We start from the raw sequence: 25515 nt of genomic DNA on the forward strand, positions 1-25515 counted from the left end.
GACTGTGTTTCTTTGGAACTTAAAAGTCGTATCTGCTGTTTGTATAAACAAAAATTTTATAAAATCATTAGAATAGAAGTTAAATGCTGAAAACCCAGCAAAAAGGAATTTCCTAGTGTGAAGTTAGAAGCAATTATATTTTCCGCGCATTCAAGTCCGAAAAAGATTAAAACCGGATATAATTACAAAAAAAGGCCATGTTAGCCTGAAATCTGATTTAAATAAACTTTGCTTTGAACCGAATCGTTCTTTAAACTTGAAAATACTAAAATTAAAATCGGTTTTTGGATTTTAAAGTAAACTGCGATTTTATCGTGTTCATTTTTGTTGTGTTTTAATTAAATGCGGAAATTTTATTTCACAGAACATACGAATGGTCGAATTTTAGTTGTTGTCGCCTGTTACGAAATCTTGAAATGAAAAAAAAAAAAAAATGACGACCGTCGAACAGAAACAATCCATCTATAAAACGGATTGGCCGAAGGGAAATCATAATTCGCGGAGTTTTACGGTCACTTAAAAAACACACCCGGCAATCGGTCGCAAGACGCGGGCGGGCGCGGGCGCACACAGTAACGGGCGTAATCACCATTAAATGAATCAAACCGTAAATTCGGGCAGGAAGCAATGATAAAATATATAAAACGACCGTGGCCGGGTTAAAACCGGGCTCGGGAGATCGCAATGAACGGGCGCACATCAAATAATTTTATCGGCTATTAAAATCTCCACTAGGAGTTGTGTTATCAACGGTCTGTGGACGTTAGCGAACCCTCTGGCAAACAATAAAACTTAGAGGGCTCGCAACATAAACCAGATGAGGACATCGGTTAATTTGTAATGGGAATTGATGCTATGAAATTTACAATTGATTAGTGCAGAAATTGTTGTCGATCATTATCGTCGTAGGTCTCCCCCTCGAATAAATCGGTGGGACACAATAAAGTTTTCAATCTCATTAAAATGTTACTGCTCCATATCCACATTATCTGGATCTTTTTTCTGATGCAATTTTTTATTTGGACAATGATAGCGCATAGATAAAGCTCATGCATATCTTTCGCGCTCGGATTATGCTAATAGTTTATTTGGATTGACGCGCCGTTCTGACGGATGATGATTAATTTGACAGTTAATTCTGAGCGACGACAACGAGTGAATCTCCGTTGTCGTCTTCGTGAGGAGCAGGAGATCGGGTTTATGAAATTCAGATGGGCCCCGCTTTTCATGAATACAGGCAAACACCCGGGGACCATTGAAAAATGTCGGCGTATTAACAACGTCAAATTGTTCTCGTTATACGTAATGGTATTCGGAAGTGCCTCACTGTTTTACTTATCTGCATATTTTACGAAAATGTTTGATAAATATTTGTCGCACCTGTGATTGGTTTATTGAAAAATTTTAAATTATTTTCACTAAATTCAATTTTTTATAATTCAATTCCTGCGATTCTTGTTTCAATTACAAAATATTAACAAATATATGTAAACACATGTAAATTTTATGTAAAAAATTAATAATAATCAGAACACAATTTGCCGTTTTATTTAATTTTTTTTTTTTTGGATTTCCTAATTTAAATATAGTTAACATATTTCCAATGTTTTATTTTGATCAGTAATATTACTTGAATATTTGCCGCTCTAAAACAGTATTTTAAATTTATTTAACTTTCTTTATACTGTATCGGACACAATTAATCTAAAATATTAAATAAAATTTTTAAAAACTAAATTAAAAAATATTTATTTCTACATTTATTTCTACCCTTTATTTCTTTTAGCTCATTCATGTCCCATTCATTTTTCACGTTCAGTAGAAAAAACTCTTTTTATTCAAATATTTCTAAAAAGCAAAAAATGTACGCAACAATTTTACGTACATGAATATTGTGTTTACATTAAGAACGATGCCTAATGGTCAACATTTGTCGACGGATTTAAAAAATAAAATTATTATGGTCTATAACTCAGGAAGATCGCAAAAAGTTATAACCCAACAGATTCTTGTATCAAAACAAGTGGTATCAAAAACAATTAAAAAGTTTCAACTTTCGAGTTCGTGGAACAAGTCCAGCTTCTTTCAAAAAAGAATCGAGAACCAAGACTTATTTTCGCCCATAGGCATCGGAAATGGACAGCAACATAATAGAAAAAAATATGATGTGGACAGTCACCTAAAAACAGCAAAATAGAAGGCAAAATGGATCGTTTCGTGTAACATATTAAAAGATGTCATGCACCATATTATGAATGGGAAATGCCATTAAAATTATATTCAAGCATGACAATGACCCCAAACTTACTGCCAAACTTGTTAAAGAATAGTTTGTTCAACAAAAAATCAATGTATTAAAGGGGCCAGCTCAATCTTCCGATCTTAATCTAACAAAAAACTTGTGAGAGATTGTGGATAAGGAGATTAGAGCAAATTGCATCACAAATAAAGCCACATTGTTTGAACAAATCAAAAATGTTTGTAACAATATAGATGAGGATATACTTTCCAATTTTTTCTCGTCTATGCCAAATAGGTGTCAATATTATAGTCAATGTGTTTTATTATTTAATAGAACAAAAATCAGGTTCGTAGGTATATACTGTTTAGTATTAAAAAAAAGAAAGTCGCAATTTTGTATAACTGATGTCAGAGACGTTGTATATTAAAACTTGTTATAAATATTTATTGCAATATAAGTATTTCTGTGAAGATATTTCTATTATTTTTTAACAATAACATAAAATAAGTTTACAAAACCTATAAAAGTTAATAAAATTAATAATTAATTTTTATCAAGAGCTTACACAATAATACAAAGAAGCAGTAATATTGAAATATTTGGATTGGATGAAATTATAAAATATATTTTAAGTTCAATAAAATTTATAACATATATATTTTTCACACAAAATCAAGAAGTGAATAATGCTTATTTTGCTCTAAGAAGAATGCATTTCTTTGAATACTTAGAAAAATACATGTTTATGTTGTTCGAGCAAGTTACATGCTCCGTAATTTACTGAAGTACATGTACGTAGAAAGGAGCATTCAGTTCTCCGAATAAAACTTTATTATCTACAAAATAGAAATATATCATAAGATAAAGCATCAATTTTATGATATCCATAAACATTTATACTACATAAAACAGAGCTCCACATGAAACAACTAAAGTTAAACAAAGAAACTTAATTCGAAATTGTAATTTTCATATGTACCTACTTACATTATGTAAATTGAGTGCACTTCCACCATATCCAAAGAGTCAATTTGTATTTGATATTTATGCAAATGCTTGACGGAAATTTTAAGTATGCCATTCACTTTGGAAATGTCCCGGGTAATGCCTTTTCTGATTGTTACACAACAATAAAATAGACAAATATCTTCCGGTACAATAAAGTCGAGAAAATTATTGCCAATAAATAACCAGTTATTAAGAGGCCTTTTCATGTGTTATTTGTGCAAAGATAAATTATGAGGCACTTTTTAATTTCGATACACTCTTTCCGTCTAGACTGTGTGCCATTGGTCATTTTAAATATCAAAACAACTTCGCTGAAAGGCCGACTCTTTTCTTAAATTTTAAAATAGTTACAGTACTACACAATATAAAAAAACTACTATTAGTGTATAATTAAAAAATCTTTACCTTAAACATTGATTGATAGAGATGCTTACAATAAAAAGCGTTTACATACCTGAAACAAATAAATGGAAATTAATTATGCATGTGGGCTATCGATATAAGTTATTATTTAAATTAATGGATCTGAAAGTCAAGTTGAATCAATCAGCAAACAGCGGCTAATTTAAATGCAAATATATTGAAAAATGAAATGCGAGGCGTTTATTACATTATGCTCGTCAACAGTTGCATTTTAATGATGCATGTATGATAATTTTGCCGGGCGCGCTCTCATTTATAAATAAATTATTCGTAATTTTAATTAAAATCACCATTAATTTGGTTCACTTCCACATTTGTTGAATAGTCACGTGACGAATTTATGTGGGTCCATACCGTTGTGATGATGTGCCGCCACACGAGTCAAATATCTTACGTAAATGATCCGGAACAATAAATATAATGGTTGAATTAAACAATTTCTACGCCGTGTCAACGATATGTCACGAATTGTCCACATTATGGAAAATAAAATAAGCAAAACACAAATAGGAAACAAAAGGAAACGGGAGATTTGTGTCTCCACTAAACTGGCACGAAGCGACAGCGTCGCAAATGCATTATTTCCAATAGGAATCGAACACAAGGAGTTCGCTTCTAACGGGACCACTTAGAGTCGAATCTTGTAGTTTAGCAACGTGAGTTTGATACATAATGAGCAGCTTGAATAATAATTCAGATGAGACCGCCATTGTTCAAAACAATACAATGTGCCACCGACAATATTAGTTAGATACTGTTCCAAAGGGGCATACCTATTTAATAACTGAATTAATAATGGCAGGATTGTCTTATATATTCACTCAGCAATTATTAATGGCTGAGTGGCTGCCAATTATCCTACTGCCGGGAACATGAACAAATGGAGAAATCGGAAAATTTTCAATAACCATTATTTTTGTTCATTTGTGCTTTTTAAAAGAAAATAAGTGACTGTAACTACCTCTTTGATTACAACATTCAATCCCACAAATTATTGTTTGTATTGTATATGTCAAGTGTGTCTATTTATTAATAAACGAATTCATCATGTTGCCTGAATTTGTTTCATGTTCGGTTTCAAAGAATCTGTCAACAAACAAATTTGACCAGAAACGTATGTAAGCTTTGATCTTTTGATGTTGTCAACATAAAACATAAAAGCAAATAATTATTGTTTTATTATTAAAATAGGCACATTCGTTTATAAAATAAACATTTTCAAACTTAATTAAATACTGAAATGACATTTATCAATAATAAAATTATACAAATATTTTAAATTTATTTTTAAAAATAACTAAAACATTAAAATTTGATTAATTTTATTACAATGCAGTATTTTAATTGTTGGAATTTTCTTATGATCCTTTGAACAATTGAAATGTATAAAAAATGAATATAATAATTATTTTTATAAAACTTGAAATTGTACCACTCCAAAAAACTCTTGATTGTAGCTTTAAATAGCTGCGCATTCGCCATTTTTTCAAAAAAAATAGTACATTATTAAAATTTGTATTTGTCTCGTTTAAAAAAGTGCATAGAATTTTTTCATTATTTTTTTTTTATTTGGCCCAAAGCGAACATTTCGCGCTTCGCACTGACACACACACACACTTGCAGGTTCAAGATCGATACCACAGGAACAGTTAGATGTTGTAGCACTGCAACTGGTGTTAATTTAAGTGGTGTATAATGTACCGGCGCCCGTTTCCGCATGTGCCACAGGGTTGCCAAATAAGTCGTAATTCTTCGGTAATTGGTTCTGCACACGGTAAATAACTTCAATGCGAGAGTGAGAGAGACTGGGTCCCGGGAATGGGTGCAATGCTCGAGTCCGCGACCCATTATTTCAATTAAACGCGTCTTTTTCATTCTATGGAGCGAGATTAAACGGTTTTTGTTAAATGTTTCGAATTACGGGAAAAACTGTATTGTCTTGTGTTTTTCTTTTTGGGGTGTGTCCGAAACGGGCGCTGAATAAAATACATTTGAATAAATTTTGCGGTCACATCTGAGCCCTCTGAAAAAACAACTGACCGCTGGAAATATTATGTATGGCAAGGGATCAATCAACCGATTTAAAAATAAACAAATATAAACGTATAATTGGAATATAATTCACTGGTTTAAAATGACCGACAATAAAAACATTAAACTCTCCCTTCACATAAACTTTAACTGTTTACATGGATATATCGGCCGTTGATTGTGTTTGTGAATTGGTATTACCATGTAATTTATTTTTCGACGAGCCGCTTAACTCTTATTTAAACTGCGACAATTTTCAAATATATTTTTATCATGTATGTGTACCGTTATGATTACATATTGACATACAATTATATATTTAATGTCCTCCTGATAATTCCAGCTGCTTACAAAGGTACAAATATATCTTATTTTTATTTTGTAATCATAAAATTGGTCATAAATAATATAAATTAAATACGGTGGTGGCCCAAAGTATAGAATAAATTTTATTTTATTTTATTTTTATATTTTTTCTTATTGAATATACAGCACCAGTCAAAAGTAAACCAGCACACATATTTTTAATAAAAACATATGCAAATAGGATGTTATAGACTTTTTTGCTTCCAATAATGTAAACCTTATGATGTGACCAGCCCAAAGACCCGATCTAAACTAAACTCTTAAGATTATTTGAGATTTTGTTTCTTCCATGAAAGAATATAAACACTAATAAAAAATTTTAAAAACCTAGATATTTTATTTTGTTGCTTTATTTTTGACTCCTTGTTTTATTTTATAATACAATCCTTTTTATTTTAAGTCGATTATACATAGCTGATAAAAGGTAAGTATAAATATCGTTTTTAATTTCATGTACTAATATACAGCATTCAAATTTTCAATAAGATTAACAAAAATAATCATTTCCTTAAAATTATTCCATTATTTTTATAGTAAATTGGGCCAAACAATTGTACTCTTAAATAAAAAATTTCAAAAAATGAAACTACCTGACGAAATTGATGAAGAAAGAGTGAACTAAAAGTTGAAGAGAGTCGGTAATTTAGAAAATAAGCCGAAGAAGAACATAAATTGAATCCAGAAAACGGAAAAGTTCGTCTTTTTGCAGCGGGAGTACATAAACTCGTTATCAAACGTTAATTTCGCGGTGGTGTTGTTTAAGGTGCGATATATATTACTCCTTTATCTTGCGCCGTGTAGAGAGGAGCTTTTTTCAATTGATAGTTAACTTTACCTCGGTTGTATACGTGTGTATTTTTGTAAGTCTTATCTGTCCGGTGTATACGGACGTTCCCGGCGAATTCCACCATTAAGTAGATAGTGCAGTCCAAAACTGTGTTCGGGGAGAACCAGCCGATAATATACGGGCCACCGGGGACCATCTTCTGACAATATTATGACCCACTAAGTTTCGATATGAAGTAACACAATCAGTTTCGGGGGTTTTACGGGGATCTACTGAATAAATTCCTGGATTTCAAGCCACGAAAACAACGGGATTTATGTTCTCCCTTATCGGTGTGTTAAAATTTAATTCAAGACAACACACGACAAATCTCTGAAGCAGACGGAAAAACAATTTTTAATGTCAACTTAGATTATTTGATAGCTTCGATATTCGGCAATACTCACCTGGAAAAAAGTATGTAAATGGTGCCTATACAATAGAAACAATATCGAGGGGGAATAAGTGCAAGGCGTTGAGGAAAGTAAGTGAAGTGCTCACGTTATATTTGTTGCACGTCTGGAAATGTTTTGGGGCAAAGGAAAATAACAAGAACGAACACCAAAATGTGTCGACTATTGAGTACTATTGTTCTATTATTCGGTCAGTTAGAGACGTATTAATAAAATATCGTGATTGTATTAACAGTGCATTCGAAACCCTTATTCCAAATTTTTGGATATGTCATCGTATTAAATAAAATATAAGAGGACAATTTGACGGCGCGGCACACTAAAATTTTTACCGTCCCATTAAATATAAATGAAATAATATCGTAGGCTCGCCAATAAAAACGGCTGAATCGAATTCTCTTTTTTTACGACACGATAAATAAGTCGGACGAAAGTATGACGGAAAACAAACACGATAAAAATATGGAAGTAACTTACATGTGTAGATTAATAATATCATCATCATAATTATCAAGTTTTAATACCCGAATAAAAATGAGTTCTGGCAAAATAATTACGTGCAAATTAGCGAGGGAGATTAATTAGATAATTAAAAAACATTTCAGTTTGCACGTTTTAAAATGTTAAATAAATGTTTGTGAAACCTCTTAGATTATTACCATTGAATACACAACACAAATTGCGTTTTAATTATTCGTATTTCCAAATTGCTTTATATTAATTACGTTGAAATTTTCATTCCAGAAAAATGCAATCTTTTACTGGAATTACATTTAGAAAAAGAAAAATCATCTCTTTTACTTCATAGTGTGAATGTAGACACTAAAATCTCATTAAAAAGTGGTTGGTTTTAATAGTGCATCTTAACAGTTTACCATTCATCAATCTATTTATTGTTCCGTACATGTCAAATACGGATTGCCAAAGATATTCAATTTTCACCGGGGAGAATCACTAATTTCTTGTTTAATAATTTAACGGACACAACACCAATAAATGGAACTGAAACATTTTATTGAAACCATTCAACAGTTTCAACAATTTAGTGTTTACCCTCCTTTGTGTGCCTAAAGCGTGTAAAATTGGAGAGTGTTCTTGCAGGAAATTTAAATTTTTCCACAGATAATGTCAGTTTTTCCTCGCATGTCAAACGGACATAAATCCGAAGCCGTTTAACCAAAATAGAGGCGAAGTTTCGCAGCGGCGAATCGCACACACGTACGCACCTCCATATTTCTTTCGCGCCGAAATCATTTACGATTTAATTAAGCAGAACTAACAAAGATTCCAATCGGCTGGATATTTTACCGGGGGACTATCTAGATCGAACTTCCAACGTTCGCCAACCAACCCTCGGGGCTGCGGACATGCAGGTGGTCAATGATCCGTTAGAGATAGTCCCCGATAAGGATTAGTTCAACTTAGTTTCTAATGACTTGTTAATTTCCTCGTGTTTTCTTTTATTTCCTTGCCCCTTCAACTCCGTTTGCCGCCTTTTGCCCAGCCAGAAAATTTGTTACGTACATGTGAAGAAATACGTCCCGCTTAATACGCCATGGCTATTTTGGAACACGTTAGCGAATCCTAATTGACACTAATAAATAATGGCAAACAATAACAGATAGCATCTATTTTCTTGAAATAAAGTAACTTTGGCTAGACATGAACTTCGGCGAGAATATGAGCGAAATGATCATACCAAATAAACACGATGCACAAAAATAAAGCATTTCTGTCTGAGAAATTCCTAAGTTGTAGCTCGAAAAACAATCCACAGTTTCGAAAAGTATACTTGTATATTTTCCCAAATGTATTCATGGCACGCGGGATATTACTGAGTGATTGATATGCAGCCTTTGCCTGTGCACAAAAACAGTCAAATGCATAATTCTACGGGTAATTTTACCACATTAACACCGCACAACATATTCACCCTCGTCATGCAATTAATCACGCCCTATCATGGGATAGTTCGGGTTATAGAAAACGTCATCTGACATGGCGAATTTTAATGTCTCCCGAAAACTAGTTGTTTCCATGAAACTGGAAGACGAGACGAAGTTGTGGCGTTTGTAAAGCAAAAAGTTTCCCCGCTGATGTTGTAAATAACAGCCATAGACACGCACGTGTAGATATCAGAGTTAATATTCTTTGTAAATTGGTCCCAATAAGTCCTTAATAAGGCGAATTGAAGTGTAGAACGGAGTAAGAGGAATTTACTTGACAATGTTAACCGAAATATCCAACTGATTGGATTTGATGTTCTTGCTGCGGTTTAATTAAGTTATAGCAGCGATTTCATTTAAATTATTAATTGGATTCCACCCCTTCCGATGGGGTGTACATTGCTTAGTGAACTACGTAAGGGCGTTAAATGACTGATGTTGATAATGAATGCGATTAGTATTTACTGTTTGTGAATTAATTAACGAAATTTAAGTTAATTTGTTCGAATGTGATTGTTGGTCTAATGAATAATAAACGCGGATTTTGCCAGTTATAATCGTCCTAAATAGGATATTTAATACTGATTGACTAATTCATGTTTTACATCAGTTTATGTAATGTTTCTAAATATTGCTTTGTGATGCAGAAGGCTTTGTATTAATTTCAAAACCAAATTGGCTCTTTTACAAATACGTCTAATGAAAATTTCAGACAATAGTGTGTGTAATGGCATTGTTTGTGGATTGGAAACTAATTTATTAAAACAAATAGACCCACATGCCAACATATATTTGTCATTTATTCTTTCGGATGTAGCATCTTTATATAAATGGTTGTAAAAAAAGTCCCGTTCACAACACAATTTACACATCCGTTGACAGTTTCGTTTAAATTCCGAGTTCGACGCGATGCGGTACGCCGATAAATACGAACTGAATATTTCAATAAAGTCAACTATTTAAGGCAGGAATACGGTAAGTCCACATTTTTTATGGATAGGTTTTCTGTTTGCGCGCGTTCCTGCTCCTGTTCCACACACCGCCATAAATCATTTTCCTGCTGCTCTCATGAATATAGCCCGATTAGACTCGCCCGAAGTGCGTATAATACACATATGATTTGAAATATGGATAGATACGTTGCCGAAATCGATACGGGTCGTCCAAAACGCGATGGGATTAAGTTAATATTTACTTTCGCCGGTCTTGCTACAGATATTATGTACACATTGTACCGGCCTATTCCAACATTATTTTGTACATTATGAATTTCTCCTAATAAACGTGGACAGAAGCCGTACATCTTGACGTGCTTTAAAATGCAAAATTAGCGAAAGGAAAAAATTATTGCACATTGATAAATTGACCATAACAAATTCCAGTTTCCCAATCCTCGTCCGACACGAACAGGCACAATCGGTTAAGCGATCGATCCGGCATTTTTAGAAGAATGACTTTTAATCTGGGAAAAGTCAGAACGTCATTCGGGACACGTTAGTGACTATACATTAGCCAAACGTATATATGCAATCTCTCCGGGAAAACTCTCCGATATTATCCTGACCATTCGATCTAATTTATCTTTGATCCCCGCATCAATCAGTGTCGCAAATCTCCAATTTCCGCACCCTGATGGGGGCATTTTTAATGTCGGCGAGTTTGCTGCACCGACATTCCCGGTCCCGATTCTGAAGGATAATCGTGTCCGTTGTTCAGGAACTGTGTGTACCTACTAAAGTTCCGTTTTTATCATCCAATAATCTTCGCCGTTCGCCTCGGTCTCGGATAAATAATGACCTAATTTGTTTATTTTCTCGTCCTCTTATTTGTTCGGCACAAATTGGAACGCAGAAATAGATTAATTTCAGTGCCAATATCATTCATTTCCCTTTTTTGACAAAACAGTTTAATAGTGCGGAATTTTGATTATACATTTTTTATAAATCCTATACTTATATTTCTGTGTTTTTATTGATTCTTTTGATTAAAAACCATTGTGACAAATGTCAATTTTTAAGCAATTTATGTAAACCTCTGCCCATTTAAAATAATTAAAAACAATTAATTGCATATTTTAAGAGCAATATTTTTATATATTTCAATATGAAAAGTAATTTAAGTGATGTTCTTAAGCGACATTTATCTAGTACAACAGATACTCTTTGGTTTATTGGTCCTAACATGTCTCTAAAAATTTAGTACACACCTTAATATTCAGGACAGTATGTTGGGCAACCTCCACCTTGCCGAAGTTTCCTTGGCCTAGGACATCGCCTGTGAACTTGTAGTGCCCCATTATGAGCATTTTTCTCCTTTGTTGGGCGTACATAGTAATTAGTCGTGGAAGAACAAATAGTCAATAAATGTCCTGCCCATTTTATTGAAATCGAATAACGAAATTATAAACCGTTATACAAAATATCGAAATGTAAATAATTGACATTGACAACATATGTCTATATATTTTTGTATAGTAAATATTATATAATATAGATGTACAGTAATACAGGGTGTGTCCTTTAACTAGTCTAAATACATATTTATATAGCAAAAATATTGCCATTTAACTAAATTCCTATTCAGAAGTTCCTGATGACTCAATTTCCTGATTTTATTTTTAATTTTATTAATTAACTTCTATATAAACCAGTCTTTTTCAGCAAATTTGGTGAAATGAGGTTTTTTAACTCCATAAGTTAAATTTTAATAATAATTTTCTTGTAGATTAAAAGGAGTATTTTATACGAGCGTACTTTAAAACCGTTATAACTATTTTACGTCTTTTTAGAAAAAAATTACATTTTATAAATAGTTTTCATAGGAATATCTGTATTCAAAATATTCAATTTAGTGAACTAAAATAGTACATTGTTGCAATATTTCCATTAATTTAGCTTTTTAACAATAAATTTACTTGGAAACTATTAATTTTTTGACAAGCAGTGACATATGACATTGAGATTTTTCAAAAAATTAATAAATAGTTACCTTGTACAATGTTGTGGCAACGCTGGAATAGAAATTTTGTAACATTGTACAGTTATAAATTTACAAATAAAAATGTCACTTCTAAAGGAATTTTTTTCTACTAAAAATACAGGACAAGCAACATTTTTATAATACACCAAGAATGGGGGGTTCAAATTTAATATTGTGTTGGTAAAACATTAATATTATAGCAAGGAGTAAACGATTTAAATTTGGAAACAAAATATCAAAAATTTTAGATTATTTTTAATAATTTTGTTAATTATGTGTTTGTGTATTGATGTTATCTAACCTCACATGAGAAAACCTATACCAAACATTACCAAATTTTATTTGTTTATTCCTTGCTAAAACATTTGAGTCATAAATTTATTAACTATTTAATTATAGCCCATTCATTAACGGACGGCTTGTATACGCATCTCAGATTAGTCACCATAATGTTGTATGAAGATGTCTCACAAGAACAAAAAAATCTGTCATAGTTACTATATACCTGCTTAAAATAATAATTAAAAAATTAATAGTGCCAACACTAAGAAATAAAATTAATCTTTTTCTAATAAATAACGTTTATATAATATTTATTATACTGATTACAATTTAGTAAAAAGGAATATAAAATAGTTCAGGTCATTAAATTAAACGAGACAAATAAATTGGTAACTAACGGCTTTTCCTCCACTAGATCGAATTACTGAAATGAACGGGAGGATGATTTGTCGAGGAGCTGTTATTTTTGCTATCCGATAAGATTTTATTTTAGGTAAACTAAAGTTAAAAGACACATTCCCCAAAGACACAACACAACTTCGGGATGTCTTGTGTCTAGTATTTGTTGATGCCGGACATTGACAGATTATCCTTTGGGAAAAGGGCCGGCGGCCCCCAGAATCCGCAGCGTCACTGATACATCAATGATTAAAGAAAAATATTTCGAAAACCTTATATTCCGGCTCGTTTTCTGTCAGAGCCAAACATATTCGCAATCTATCCGATAAATGTCCCTCTACTGCTTTTTTTATTGGGGTCTTCCGTATTGGGGTGTACAAAGTGAAACTTCTTAACAACTATATATTTGTATTATGTTGTAGGGACGATGCGAATAACTCTCTTGTGTTTTCCTGTTTTCAACGAACAAAACATTTTTAAAAGACATTAAATTGGTGGGTAATTCGATTCGGTAAATTTCATAAACTAAAATCCCTTATAATTCTATGTGAGCAGCCATAAGCGAAATACAATTTTAGACTGGCACACCACAATTTTCCCTAATTATCCGCTTTTAAAACTGTTTGTAGAATGAATGGAGTATTAGATGCATAAAATCCGACCGGTTCAAAGGCAGTTTTATTTCCGATATACATACATATTTTCGTCGTGAAAAAAATCGCGACGACACGGCGTGTCAAAGACACTGGTAGTTTTTTAATTATGGTTCCCGTTCGCTGACGTTGCCTTGTCGCACTCTTTTGACGACGTAATTAGCATGCCAAAGACTAATTAGTAGAGAGCATCAGCGTCCCGCGGGCCCTTTCCCATTGTCTATTTCAAAAGTGCATCCGACTGTGCAACTGCAAATAATGTAAAACCAAGGGAATTATAAGCGTAATCCCTACGAAAAGCGTCTCCAAACATGCGGCATTAATTATGTTTATTGTTTGCTCGCAATATGCCTTCGGTGCGCCCAATAATAATGCCTCCGCTGCTTGCTCTTTGCTCGCACACAGCCCAGGAAATTCTTGTGTTATTTTTTTTAAGTAATTAACACTGATTTAGTTCCTCACTTGATTAATACTAAAGGCCCTTCCACGGTTTTTTTTTTTGCTCATTTTATTCCGTATTTATTTATTTGATTGCATAGAAACTTTAGAAATTCACTCGATAATTAAGAACGTTCAAATTACAAGTGCATAACTATTAAAAATAAAATACGGAGACCCACCAAAACGGAAATATATATTTCGTTAACGTTGGTAATAGAATACAAGTTAAATTATTCCGATCTTTGTGGTAAATATTCCGGATGATAAGACAAAATTTGACATCGTGAAAGTTTCATCTGGCAGAATAATTATTATTTCGGCGTTTCAACGTCGCAGTTACACCGCAAGGAGGCAATATAGACGTGGCGAACACATCCGAAGCTGCCAAGATAACGTTTTCAATTTTACGGACTGCTTACAAACGCGGCACGGCGGATTCATTATTTTTGCCTGAGCTCGTCAATCTTTTCCTCCGCTTGAACTAATCTTCGCGTCGCCGAATGCGAATGACACGCTGTAGATTTTACCCAAGTCAAAAATTTTCGGGTGCATCGCCGCAAATTAAGTTCGAATTAAATCGGCGTCGCGGCACGTCGTGCAAACAATCCCGATATATGTGCTCGTGTACGGGCGTCGGCTGGTGTTGAGTGGGTGTTGTTATTTTACAACATATTACTGTTAAACACACAATGCATAAAATGCCTTCGGAATAAGTTCAAACTTTGCCCGAAATTCACGGGCGTAATCCTGTCATCAGAATGTTGTAATTGCTCGGGATAATTCTGAAATGTAGACGTTTGTTTTGCGGGAAATTTACTTGCAAATTAGTTTTCTCCGTGTCGCTGCGGCTTGCCCAAACAATAACGTCAAATAATACGCTTATTGAATTATGGCCGATGCCGTAATATAATGCCTATTCTACATAGGGACAGACAAGAATAATTTTAGAGAAAACAACAAGTGGTTCATTTCCCTAATTAATACATGTTATGTTACATGCATTTTCAGGTCAGTTGAAAAGAAAAACATATTTAATTGTCCACATGTCATTTTTGGTTAAAACTTTGATTGTTCTAGAACCACATTTTGATATTTAACATTTCTCAGATTCAAAAAAGAACTTCTTCTTTACTTAAAAAAAGTTTAAAAAATGTCAAGGTAGTTTGTGCAATAGTTTCATAATTCAATTAAGGTTTCTATTTGGACAAAAAATTGAAATATAATAATCAGAGGTATCAATCAGTGTGTCAATTGACATTTTTTTAAAAGAAAAGATCTCTGGACTCTGAACACTCAAAATTAACCAAATATGTAATTTAGTAGAATGACATAGATTTTTCTATGGTCTAAGTAAAATAATATATTTATACATGAGGGAAAACTCGCTGCAGAACCTTGAAGATGTGTCAGAGGAAGTTCATTTCAGATTAATTAAACCAAGTAGAATAAATCTAGAGATTAAATTTGTGCCATAGTTTCGTAATTCAATTATGTTTCTATTTGGATAAAAAAATTGTACTCATTATCTCGAAATTTTAAGAAGATACATTTCATATATGTCATAAAAAAGTCTCTTCCACTTGTAATAAAAAAAGAATAGTTAGACATTTTCCAAATATTTTCGTTGAAATATAATCATCACAGGTATCAAGGTTTGTGACAATTGACGTTTCTTTAAAAGAGAAAGACGATCAAAATCAACCAATTTGGGACATTCTTGTACAATTTGATAGAATCATAAAAAAATAATACGAGTTTTCTATGGTCCATATTGTGTGATATTATTAGGGAATCAAAGTTTTTTTTTTTAAAAAATAGAAGAGAATTCTAGAGTCTGAACAGTCAATATCAACCAAATTGGGACCTTCTGTATACCTTGGTAGAATGATAAAGATTGTAATTTCTATGACATAAAAAGAGTTTTCAATGGTCAATAGTTTGAGATTTTATTTGAAAATATCCAATCGTAAATAAAATAATATAATAAGTACAATAATATATTTATTCCTGATACGTTTGGAAACACCTAGCAGAGTCTTGAAGCTGACGTTTTTCTTTCACATTTTTTTAATTTTTCTTAGACTCGGGTAACATGTCTAGGAAACATCGATTTGTGTTGATTGAGTATTTATTTAGTATCTAAATTAATACAACAAACATCAAAGTTTTTTCACCTCGAGAATTGGTTGTAGAAATTTGTAGTTTTCGGGGACACCTTGTATATTAATATTATTTTACATTTTATTATATTTTTAATTTTTTTAGACACATCAATTATCTGTTGTGTGTCGGCTACAGTATACAAAGAATGACGACCTTTTATTATGTACATAATATTTCCCTTAATTAAAACACATCAAACAAATTTATATTGTGGGTAATTGTAGAAAAAAAACCCTTTTTAAGAATGTCAGATCTAACATTAAAAAAGCGCTACTGATTGTTGGCGCAGTAAACAGTTCATATCCGAACATTTAAATCCAAGTGTTAAAATGCGCTTAATGTATTCAAAAACCGGCCGCATGAAAAAATAAATGGTACGAAAAAATGTTAATGGAGTGTCCCGTATTAAAAGGACGCCTCCAGTAAATTAATGGCGGCCGTGCCTGGAAATTACGCGTGTCATTTAGTAGATCCAGCATGGAAATTAAAAACGAGAAAAGTTGGTTTTATTTTCGAGGCCTGGTTCAATAGAGGGGCCCCGCAATTAGAATTGCTTTGACACAGATATCTTGCGCCTCATTAATTACGTTTTCGGGGCGAGCGTAAAAAATATTTTTTAATTATAATTCCTAGTTGTAAAAAATATTAGGGATCATTTATCACTAGCGACGCCTAGCTATGCTCTTAGACGCCATCTTCCACATTTATTTTTTGACTTTATTAATCTCTTCAAAGTAATTATATTTTATAGATCTTATAAACAGAATATAAACAAATTGCCTCAGTTGGACTTTGATCTTTCTCATTTTTCATACCCCCGTATTAGAGCAAAATGCAAGAGCTTATGAACATGCTCATAATCTTTTACGAGGTTTTCCCCAGAAATAATCCCCTGTATTTCCAATACTTGGAAGGGAGGTCAATACAATGGACGTAATTATAATTGGTCCCCGATTCAAGCACAAAATTGGGTAGGCTCTTAAAATCGTAAAGTAATCGGCGAAACCTTGCATCTTCCCATCATGAATAGCAGAACAATAATGGTGACCGTTTCCCCTATCAAAACAATCTCTCGTTTTATGTTACCGGCCATCATAATCAGTCCGCGGACCCCAAATAAACCATTCAAGCATCGATATCACAATCCGCCGTGGACCCTCAGCGGTTTTGACTGAACAAACAGTTAGAAAACACGGACAAGCGTGGACGCGGGTCACTTCAATGGCAGATAACTATCTGTCTAACACAAGACACACTCTACACGCACAGATAATTCCGGATGTGTATTCGGACCTGGACCCCCGGACCGATAAATTCGCAATAATAACATGCCAGAGGTAATCGGGACTACGGAATTAAACTGATTCGAGCCTGCACATCAAACGGGAAATTTATGGGACATGTATCTATTAAGTTTGTACCTCATCAGCGGGACAGTCCCGCGAGACCGGCCATTAGCTAAGTGGCCACAGGCTAAGATGTCTCGTGTATCCCTTTATCTCGCCCGGGGTATACACTCGGAATATATCTGATGATGACCGTTCCGTGTGTTTGGTTTCAGTTCCGAGATTGCAGGACCCGACCTCTTGGACCCTGCGCCAAGGCGACCGCAGATTCTTATCGGCTAATCCTTACGTATTTCGGGGAGTAATTACGCCTCGAATTAAATTATGCCCCGGGACCGAATGGAATCGTCAAACTTATCTGCGCTCGAAGGTTAATTTCGACGGAAAACGGGCATTTTGTGTTCAATGGATTTAAATTATTTTGACGCCTGGCCGGCACAGGTAGCTGCACTTTTCAAAGATGGGAATTATCCCGTTTAGTTTCCCCCAATTGAAAGCTATATACGGGACACATATGAGCAAGTCAATTATTTATTTACTGCTGTGGTCGTTATTATAATATATATTAAAATATTTTAAAATCTTAAATATTTTAGCTATAACTCTTTTATTTTATGTAAACTGTTAAAATAATATTAAATTACTAATGTTTGTTTGATAAAACTACTATATTCTTATTCTATAAAATGTGACATGCATGCATGTATCGGACAAAATTGAACGACTGTCTCAAATGTACACATCTTTCACGTTCAGTAAGAGGAAACAGTTTTTATTTAATTATTTCTAAAAACCGAAAAAATGTACGCGACAAGATTAAAGCGACTCGAGTATTTTTCAGTCGTATCTTTCATTCATGAATATTGTGTTTTCATTAAGAAAAATATCTGTGGTCACATTTTCCGGCAGCTTTAAAAAATAAAATTATTGTGGCCTATAATTCAGGAAGATCGCCAAAAGTTATAAGCAACCAGTTACTTATAACACAACAAGTGGTATCAAGAACAATTGAAACGTTTTGAATTTATGGAAGTGTATAAAATCGAAAACAAGGTGGGCGAAACAGAAAAACCTCTAGAGCATTAGATCGTCCGCAACTCAAATTTTAAGAGATTTAGGAGATAAATCAATTAGATCGGCAAAAACCTGTCTTTCAGGACTTCTTTCCCTCATGGGTATCGGAACTGGACAGCAAAAGATTGGAAAAAAGTACTATTTTCGAAGGAATCAAAATTATTTAATATTCTCGGTGAGTGGACAGTTTATTCATCGTCCTAAAAACACTAGACTTCATCCAAAATATGTTACAACAACTATTAAAGATGGAGGTTCACTAACCATATTCTCAGAGTCCTTGAACTAATTTCGGCAAGTTCCATTTCCACCAGGTTGGATTTAATTTCAGTAAACGATAAGATTGTTTTCTGATTTTATTTCAGTTATTCTAAAAGAGAAAATTTTTTTCGTGACTACCACTTTGCCATTTTCTCTAAATTTAACACGGGAAACGATTGACTTATTTAGCCGTAAAGCTTTAGCCATCTCTTCTTGTTTCTATCGGTCTGGGTAACGCTGAATTATATATAATTTTTCTTACAGTTTCACTTCGACCAATAATTAATTAATTATAATAAGCAAAAGACCGCTTGTAAATAATCGATTTAAATTCAGAGAAAGCAATGAAAGGCCATAAAGTAAAACGTTGTATATATTTTTATTTAAACCTTAGCTCCGACTTCTACTAACTGTGACAAATAAATAAAATGATATTGGTCGGAATGGGACCACTATAAATACAAAACAGTTTATAACACATGGTATACCGTGTGGCGACCTGCCACCGAAGGACTTGAATTTTTTAATAACATTGAAGTTTGAAGGAATATAAACCGTTTTACGAGCGCCGGTGCGAAAGTAATTCATATCGGCATTAGAACTTTGTTTCGCTGCAACTCGCGTTTATTAAAATAGTTATTTATGTTTGATGCACCGAGTTATTTCCCTGAAATGGTACACAATAAACATAAAAGGTAATAATTCAGAGTTCACCGGTCCGGCACTAAATTAAAATTTATTTTGGAAGTCTTTATTAAATACAAATTTGTTTTCTTTAAAACTCCATAAAACGTCAAATAAAAGTTTTAAACATTTCCGATACGTTTGACAAACAGAACAAATTGACGATTTCGCTTTACTATCCGAAATAGCGTTGCACTTCGCTGTTTTCAGTTAACTCAATCATGCTACATTGTAAACGATCGAATCATGATAAATGCCGGGTCCGTTAATGTTGAAAACAACGTCAATAAGTCCGATCGACCTGAAATTGTAAATGCCATTAAGTAGTTGATTGCACATCGGAATTGGCAATAAATTCTCTACTTCTCTGGATATTTACGATCCCTCAGCTATGACAGTGGCTCACAAATTTATGTCATGTACTTAATTTGTAATTTATTAAGCATAAGCTCGGGCATAAAAATTTCGACGAATGCATCTTTACGGCACACTGATGCACCATAAATAACACACTGTGGTTTATGGTTATTATATCCTTCACTTTTTTCTAAAATCCATTCATTTATGACATTTTAATCCAGTGCTGAGTCACTATTGCTATTAAAACTCCACGCCAGCAATTCACTTATTGAAAATATTGTTTATATTATATATAGTATTAAACTATATTATTTAATGAATACTTCATCAATCAATATTATTTAAATATGCATGACTTTTATAATTAACAAAACAGACGAAAATTTAATATTTAATGTATTTATGTGTGCACCGAATTAATTAAAATTTATAGAATTTAATTAATAGAAAAATTGGAGAATTCATGTAATTATCCAATAATTATTTTCCTCGCTCACACGTGCATTAATAATAAAGCTGTCTATAATTTTCATTAAAAACCATTTAATTAAATTTATATCAAATGTATTGAAAATTGTAATTATTTATTTATTACTAACAATATGCCAAAGCTTATTTTAAAAGCTCGCAGCATATTTAACGTATTATTTCAGCATTTAATAAGTAATATAAATAGTTACGTTTATCATTATTATTTAAGAAGTGTAATTTTTAAAATCGATTCTTAGTCACTACACGCAATGCACATTTTCTTTTAATTTTATCAATATCCAATTTATTTCAGGGGGCACAAAACAAAATGATCCCTTTTATTTGTGCGAATTAAACTTGTTTCGGTCCTGCGGACTTTATGCCGCAATAAGTTTCGATTTTTTCCAAACAAATCATATTTCAATCGAGCGTACGGACCGGCGATAAAAAGTGGAAGAAGCGTGACCAACTATAATTTACATCAGAGTATAAATAGATCTTGGCGAGAAAAAGCACTCGCTGCCACGATACATGCTGCTGACAACTACAAGTGGACGAGGCACAGGAAAAAAAATATGGATTATTGCATTATACCCTCGTTTATTCTCCAGTCGGACAATTGCGCTTTTTATTGTGGGTAACAGATGGCACCAACTGACTTGAAGATGACAAAAAAAATTATCACAGTTAGCACCCCCTAAATTCTAGTCGAAATGCACTTAACACGTATGTATAAATTAAATCCGAAACTCGATTTACGTAGATAGCTGAAACTTTTAATAGAGTTTTTCAAGAGTTTTATCATTCCAAAAAATTATCATATTTACATACGTTCACGGTTAGGTTGGCATAGGTGTAGGCCAGGAGGAAGAAAATTGACCTGACAACCGTGACACAAATATATTTGTTACTGTCAACGGGATTTCAATCCATAAATCTCCGGAAAATAAATTAAGATTAAAAGCAAAGCTTCATTAGACCAAGCACACGGACCATAGAAAAGAAAGCGAAACAGAAAAAATTTACTCGCGATAATAGATAGTCAAAACTGTTTCTTGCTAGGGAAGTATTCGTCTGAAATGATTTATGAATTTCTTGATGCCCGGGGGAATTTGTCTCCGACTGTTATTATATTTAATATCATAATTCTCTCGAATAACTCGCGCAACGATAAATAACACTCAGCGCCGTGTGAAGTTTCGATATTTAAATTACACGAGGATGATCCAATAAATTCAACTTGCTCTATTATCGGCGCATAAATCAGTTGCTAGGAAAACAATAAATTTATCTCGCACAGAATTATAATGTCAAGAGTACATGCCAAGTGTGTGGAAATTAAAAATAAGGTGGTTTATTTATGAATGATATTTATCATAGATGAAATTCACAATCGAATCATCTACTTTGTGTTCGGATCATTTAACTAACATGCGAAACTGTTCCACTGCAAATTCTAAACATATGGAAACAGTGTTAATTTTAATATTACACATTACACGATATTTATTAGATGTGGTTTATAAATATGGTGTGCCGAGCCCATGAAACAGCAATTTGTAGTTTGGCCTCGTTGGCCCGTTTGAAAAATCATGCAGATAATAAGGGCGAAATAAACTCATGAAAGTCAATAACAATTTTCCGAACAGCGGCATCGGTTCTGAAACGATAATAAACCCCTTTACGGAGCCGGGGCGCATCGGCCGATGGGGCATTAAAGTTCGCCAACAAGTCAGCAATTGTTTACAGCGGAAAGTTGCACGCCGAACACTACTTAAGGGGGTTCTAAAACTGAACCGGTTTCCAGATCTTTTATTTTAGATAGGGCACATTTCGGGGTAACGGATTATCTGTTGGCACAAGACACGCCAACCGACCATAACATAATTATTTTTAATGTGTCGGACCGACTGTTTCGGACAGTACAAATAGCCGTTTTGTGAATATATTGGCAATTAGCGAGCCATTTGTCCGACATATTTTTTCATGAATGGACGACGAATTTAATTGATGTGCACGGACCGCTTGCGCAATCCCTGCGCACACGAACGAACCGGCCCAAGACGAAAATCTTCGCATCATCAATAAATATGGACAAAACGGAATGAACATCTGGGTGGACAGCGTGTGCGTCTCCCAATCGCATTCCAAACACATGCGTTACATTATGAGAATGAATAATACGTAGAGGCGATTTGCGACCACCCGAAAATAAAATGTCTGTAACGCCTACTAATGATCCAGGTGGCAACTGCAATTTTGTTGGGCCTTTTTCTTGTTCTACAACTACACGGGAATGTGCAAATAATGGCCGGAGATAAATCATATAATGGAATATGTGCTGAGGTCATCTACATGTGCTTTGTCCCACAGATTTATCGCGTTGTCCAAATAAACACAATCCCAACGGATACTAAAATAATTGGTTTTATTTTTTTCTTTAATTCCAATACAATAACACACCTCGTGCTATCAACAAACAAAAAAATTTTTATCATACTTCTCAAACAGCTATTTTCTGATAAATTAACACTTATTTCCTTTTGAAATCTACTCCTAAATTGACTAAAATTGCAATAAACAGTCAATTATAAAGAATCACGAATTAAAACCAGTTTTTTATCTTAATTTTAAAGCTCCGCAGCATAATTGCATTAGATCTTGATAATTTTCCAGCGTCCGTTTTAATTTCTCCAGACGCATGTGCCGGTTTTGAAAAATAAAACAAGGAAAACCCAATTAGTGCCGGAAATCCCCATTTCATTAGCAGAACTAAACTGAATTATCTAACGAAATTCATTTAGCAAAGCTTATGGAGCATAAACATCATTAATACAATACTGACTGGAACTTCACTCGTGCACTTGGTTGACGGCGTATCATCCCCATCGACTGATATTTCGCTGGCGGAATAAGCGAGGATATACCGAAGCCATCCGTCGGCCGTGCTTAAAATACAAAAATCATCTTACGTCAAGATACCGAGAGTAACACTCAGTTGTTGTATCAACATAATTTAAATTATATTACGTCAGCCATGAAAAGCCAAAAACAAGAAGTTTTCTCTAGATTTTCTTGCAGTGCAGTTCGCGGTGGCTCGACGGTAAGTTCAGCAGGGGGTCACGGCCGTAGCAACCGGTCACGAATTAGGCCTGATTTACTTGGATAGTGCACATCTTCCACGGCCGGAGCGTCACGTACTCTATGCACCACTCACACAACGGATCCCGGAGCCGCTCTCCTCCCTTTGTACATGTGCTGGAGCTTCGAGAGAGATGCACCGCGATAACCATCACCGCCGGTTACGCCAGCGACGAGGTCCGAGATTCTCAGGACACTTACCTACGTCTTCACGGGCCGTGTTCCGTCTAACGTATTCAATTATTTTATTTGCTTTTCGTTTAATCAGATACTCTGGCCGTCTTCTTGTTTAATTTTCTGGATGAATGAACGGCATCAAGTCCCTTTGAAACTCTGGAAGCTTGTAACTGATTTATTAAATCTTCACCTTTCAAAAGCACGTTCAACATTCTGGCGACGCAAGCACAGCACATTTACTCGGTCTATTTTTAAAAATCGTTTTGTTTACAGTCCGCATTATTCCCTGATTCTTTACATAATAAATCGCGCGCGCTCATTACTTGTAAGCGCGGGATTTCGCCTATAAAACTGTTTAAAATTCCGCTTCAGTAGGCTCAGTTCTATGCAGCTAATCGGCTTACGGCATACGAACCGGGAAGGGGACCTTTATGGCGGACCGGCATTGATTTCTATTAATTGGCAATATCCACGTGAGCCGCATATCTGCTTTTTCATTTAATCTCCGGTTAACAAAGACTTACAATTTTGTTGCTAAGTTTCCAAAGAATTTTTTTTCTTTTCCATTCACCTTCGCTGCATCGGAAAGTCACATTATCCAGTTATGGATTTACCGAGGCCCGGATAATTATAATTACTTTAAGGGTGTGTATACGGCGACTCAAAACACCTGAGTCCCAATAAAATCGAGCAGGGACCCTTTAATTCAAATGCGAAGACCTTTAAACCACCCCTCAAGACGTGTTCACAATTATTTCATTTAAATTGATTTCAATATCTTTCCCGGGTAATCACTTTTAAACTTCTAAATGCACTTTTTATTATGTTTAAGGGGAAAACAATGAGAAGTAATTAATTTTATAATGATCTCTTTTTGGAGTTTTCCGCAATTAGATGAACAGATGTATAGCAGGGAAAATTAAATTACACCCATCATGTATGTACAAAGGCGTGTCATGAACTTGGAAGTTGTCAGTAACTTTGAATATAAATTTAAATATTAAGTAATACAGGGGGGCAATTGTAACTTCCAGTTTAATTGGATAAGTGACGGTGTTAGGTGATTTATGTGCAATGCACAATGCATATACAGTGTGTCTCATATTTCTTGATTTTAACTGTTACGAGTAATTCCAGATTAGACAGGGAATTTTTAAAGTGAAATTTGACGTTGATGCAGTCCAACATTATGAAAATTAACGAGTCTAATAAATATTATTTTATCCATATTTACACACTTACAACTTCGATATTTAATGAAAACTGAATTTATTTCTTGTAAACTTAAAAAGTATTTAAGAAATCTGGTTTGGAAATACTCTGAACAGTCAAAGTTAACCAACCACCAACCCTGTATATGGTGTTTCAGAGATCCAATTTTAAAGCTTTGAATAAAGTAATTTAAATGTTATTAAAAGTTTGTATGAAAATATGATTCCTATAAAATCTTAGACCCTCTAATGTAATAATGTAGTAACACTTTTTATTACCTTATTTGTGTTATTTTAGATAGTGTGATGAATATCTTTAATACTATTCACCACATTTTAATTATCTTGAGTTTCTGAGTTAAAAGTTGGTTTTCCCTTTCATTATCCAAACTAATCAGCAGAGCAATAAACGAGGAATAATGAAAAACATGAAATGGTAATTCGCAGATATGCATCATAACCCGGAGTAATTTAAATTCGTGCGGGTCCACTAAATATGCTTGGGCCCCCGAAGAGCTTCAAGAGAATGACTCCGTCACTGATTTGTATGCCTGCCGGACGTCCGGCCTGACCAACGGCAATTACTTTGGATTGCCGCGCCAGTAATATACATTTGTA

At 33.8% G+C, this 25515-nt stretch overlaps 1 protein-coding gene across 2 annotated transcripts in view; it reads right to left on the reverse strand.

The window, feature by feature from the left end:
• The window catches only part of LOC109596551 (hormonally up-regulated neu tumor-associated kinase homolog A), a 347951-nt gene that overhangs the window by 140213 nt on the left and 182223 nt on the right, over positions 1-25515 (reverse strand). The window contains exon 1 of one of the 2 annotated variants that reach the window (XM_020012118.2): positions 11462-11676. The exons of the other annotated variant lie outside the window; for it this stretch is intronic. Coding sequence (XP_019867677.2) covers positions 11462-11584 — 123 coding nt within the window. The 5' untranslated portion in view covers positions 11585-11676. Of the gene's footprint in view, positions 1-11461; positions 11677-25515 lie in introns of those variants that run through there. 2 annotated transcript variants of the gene reach the window in all.

This window comes from Aethina tumida, chromosome 1, assembly GCF_024364675.1.
Source record: "Aethina tumida isolate Nest 87 chromosome 1, icAetTumi1.1, whole genome shotgun sequence".
Lineage (NCBI taxonomy): Eukaryota > Metazoa > Arthropoda > Insecta > Coleoptera > Nitidulidae > Aethina > Aethina tumida.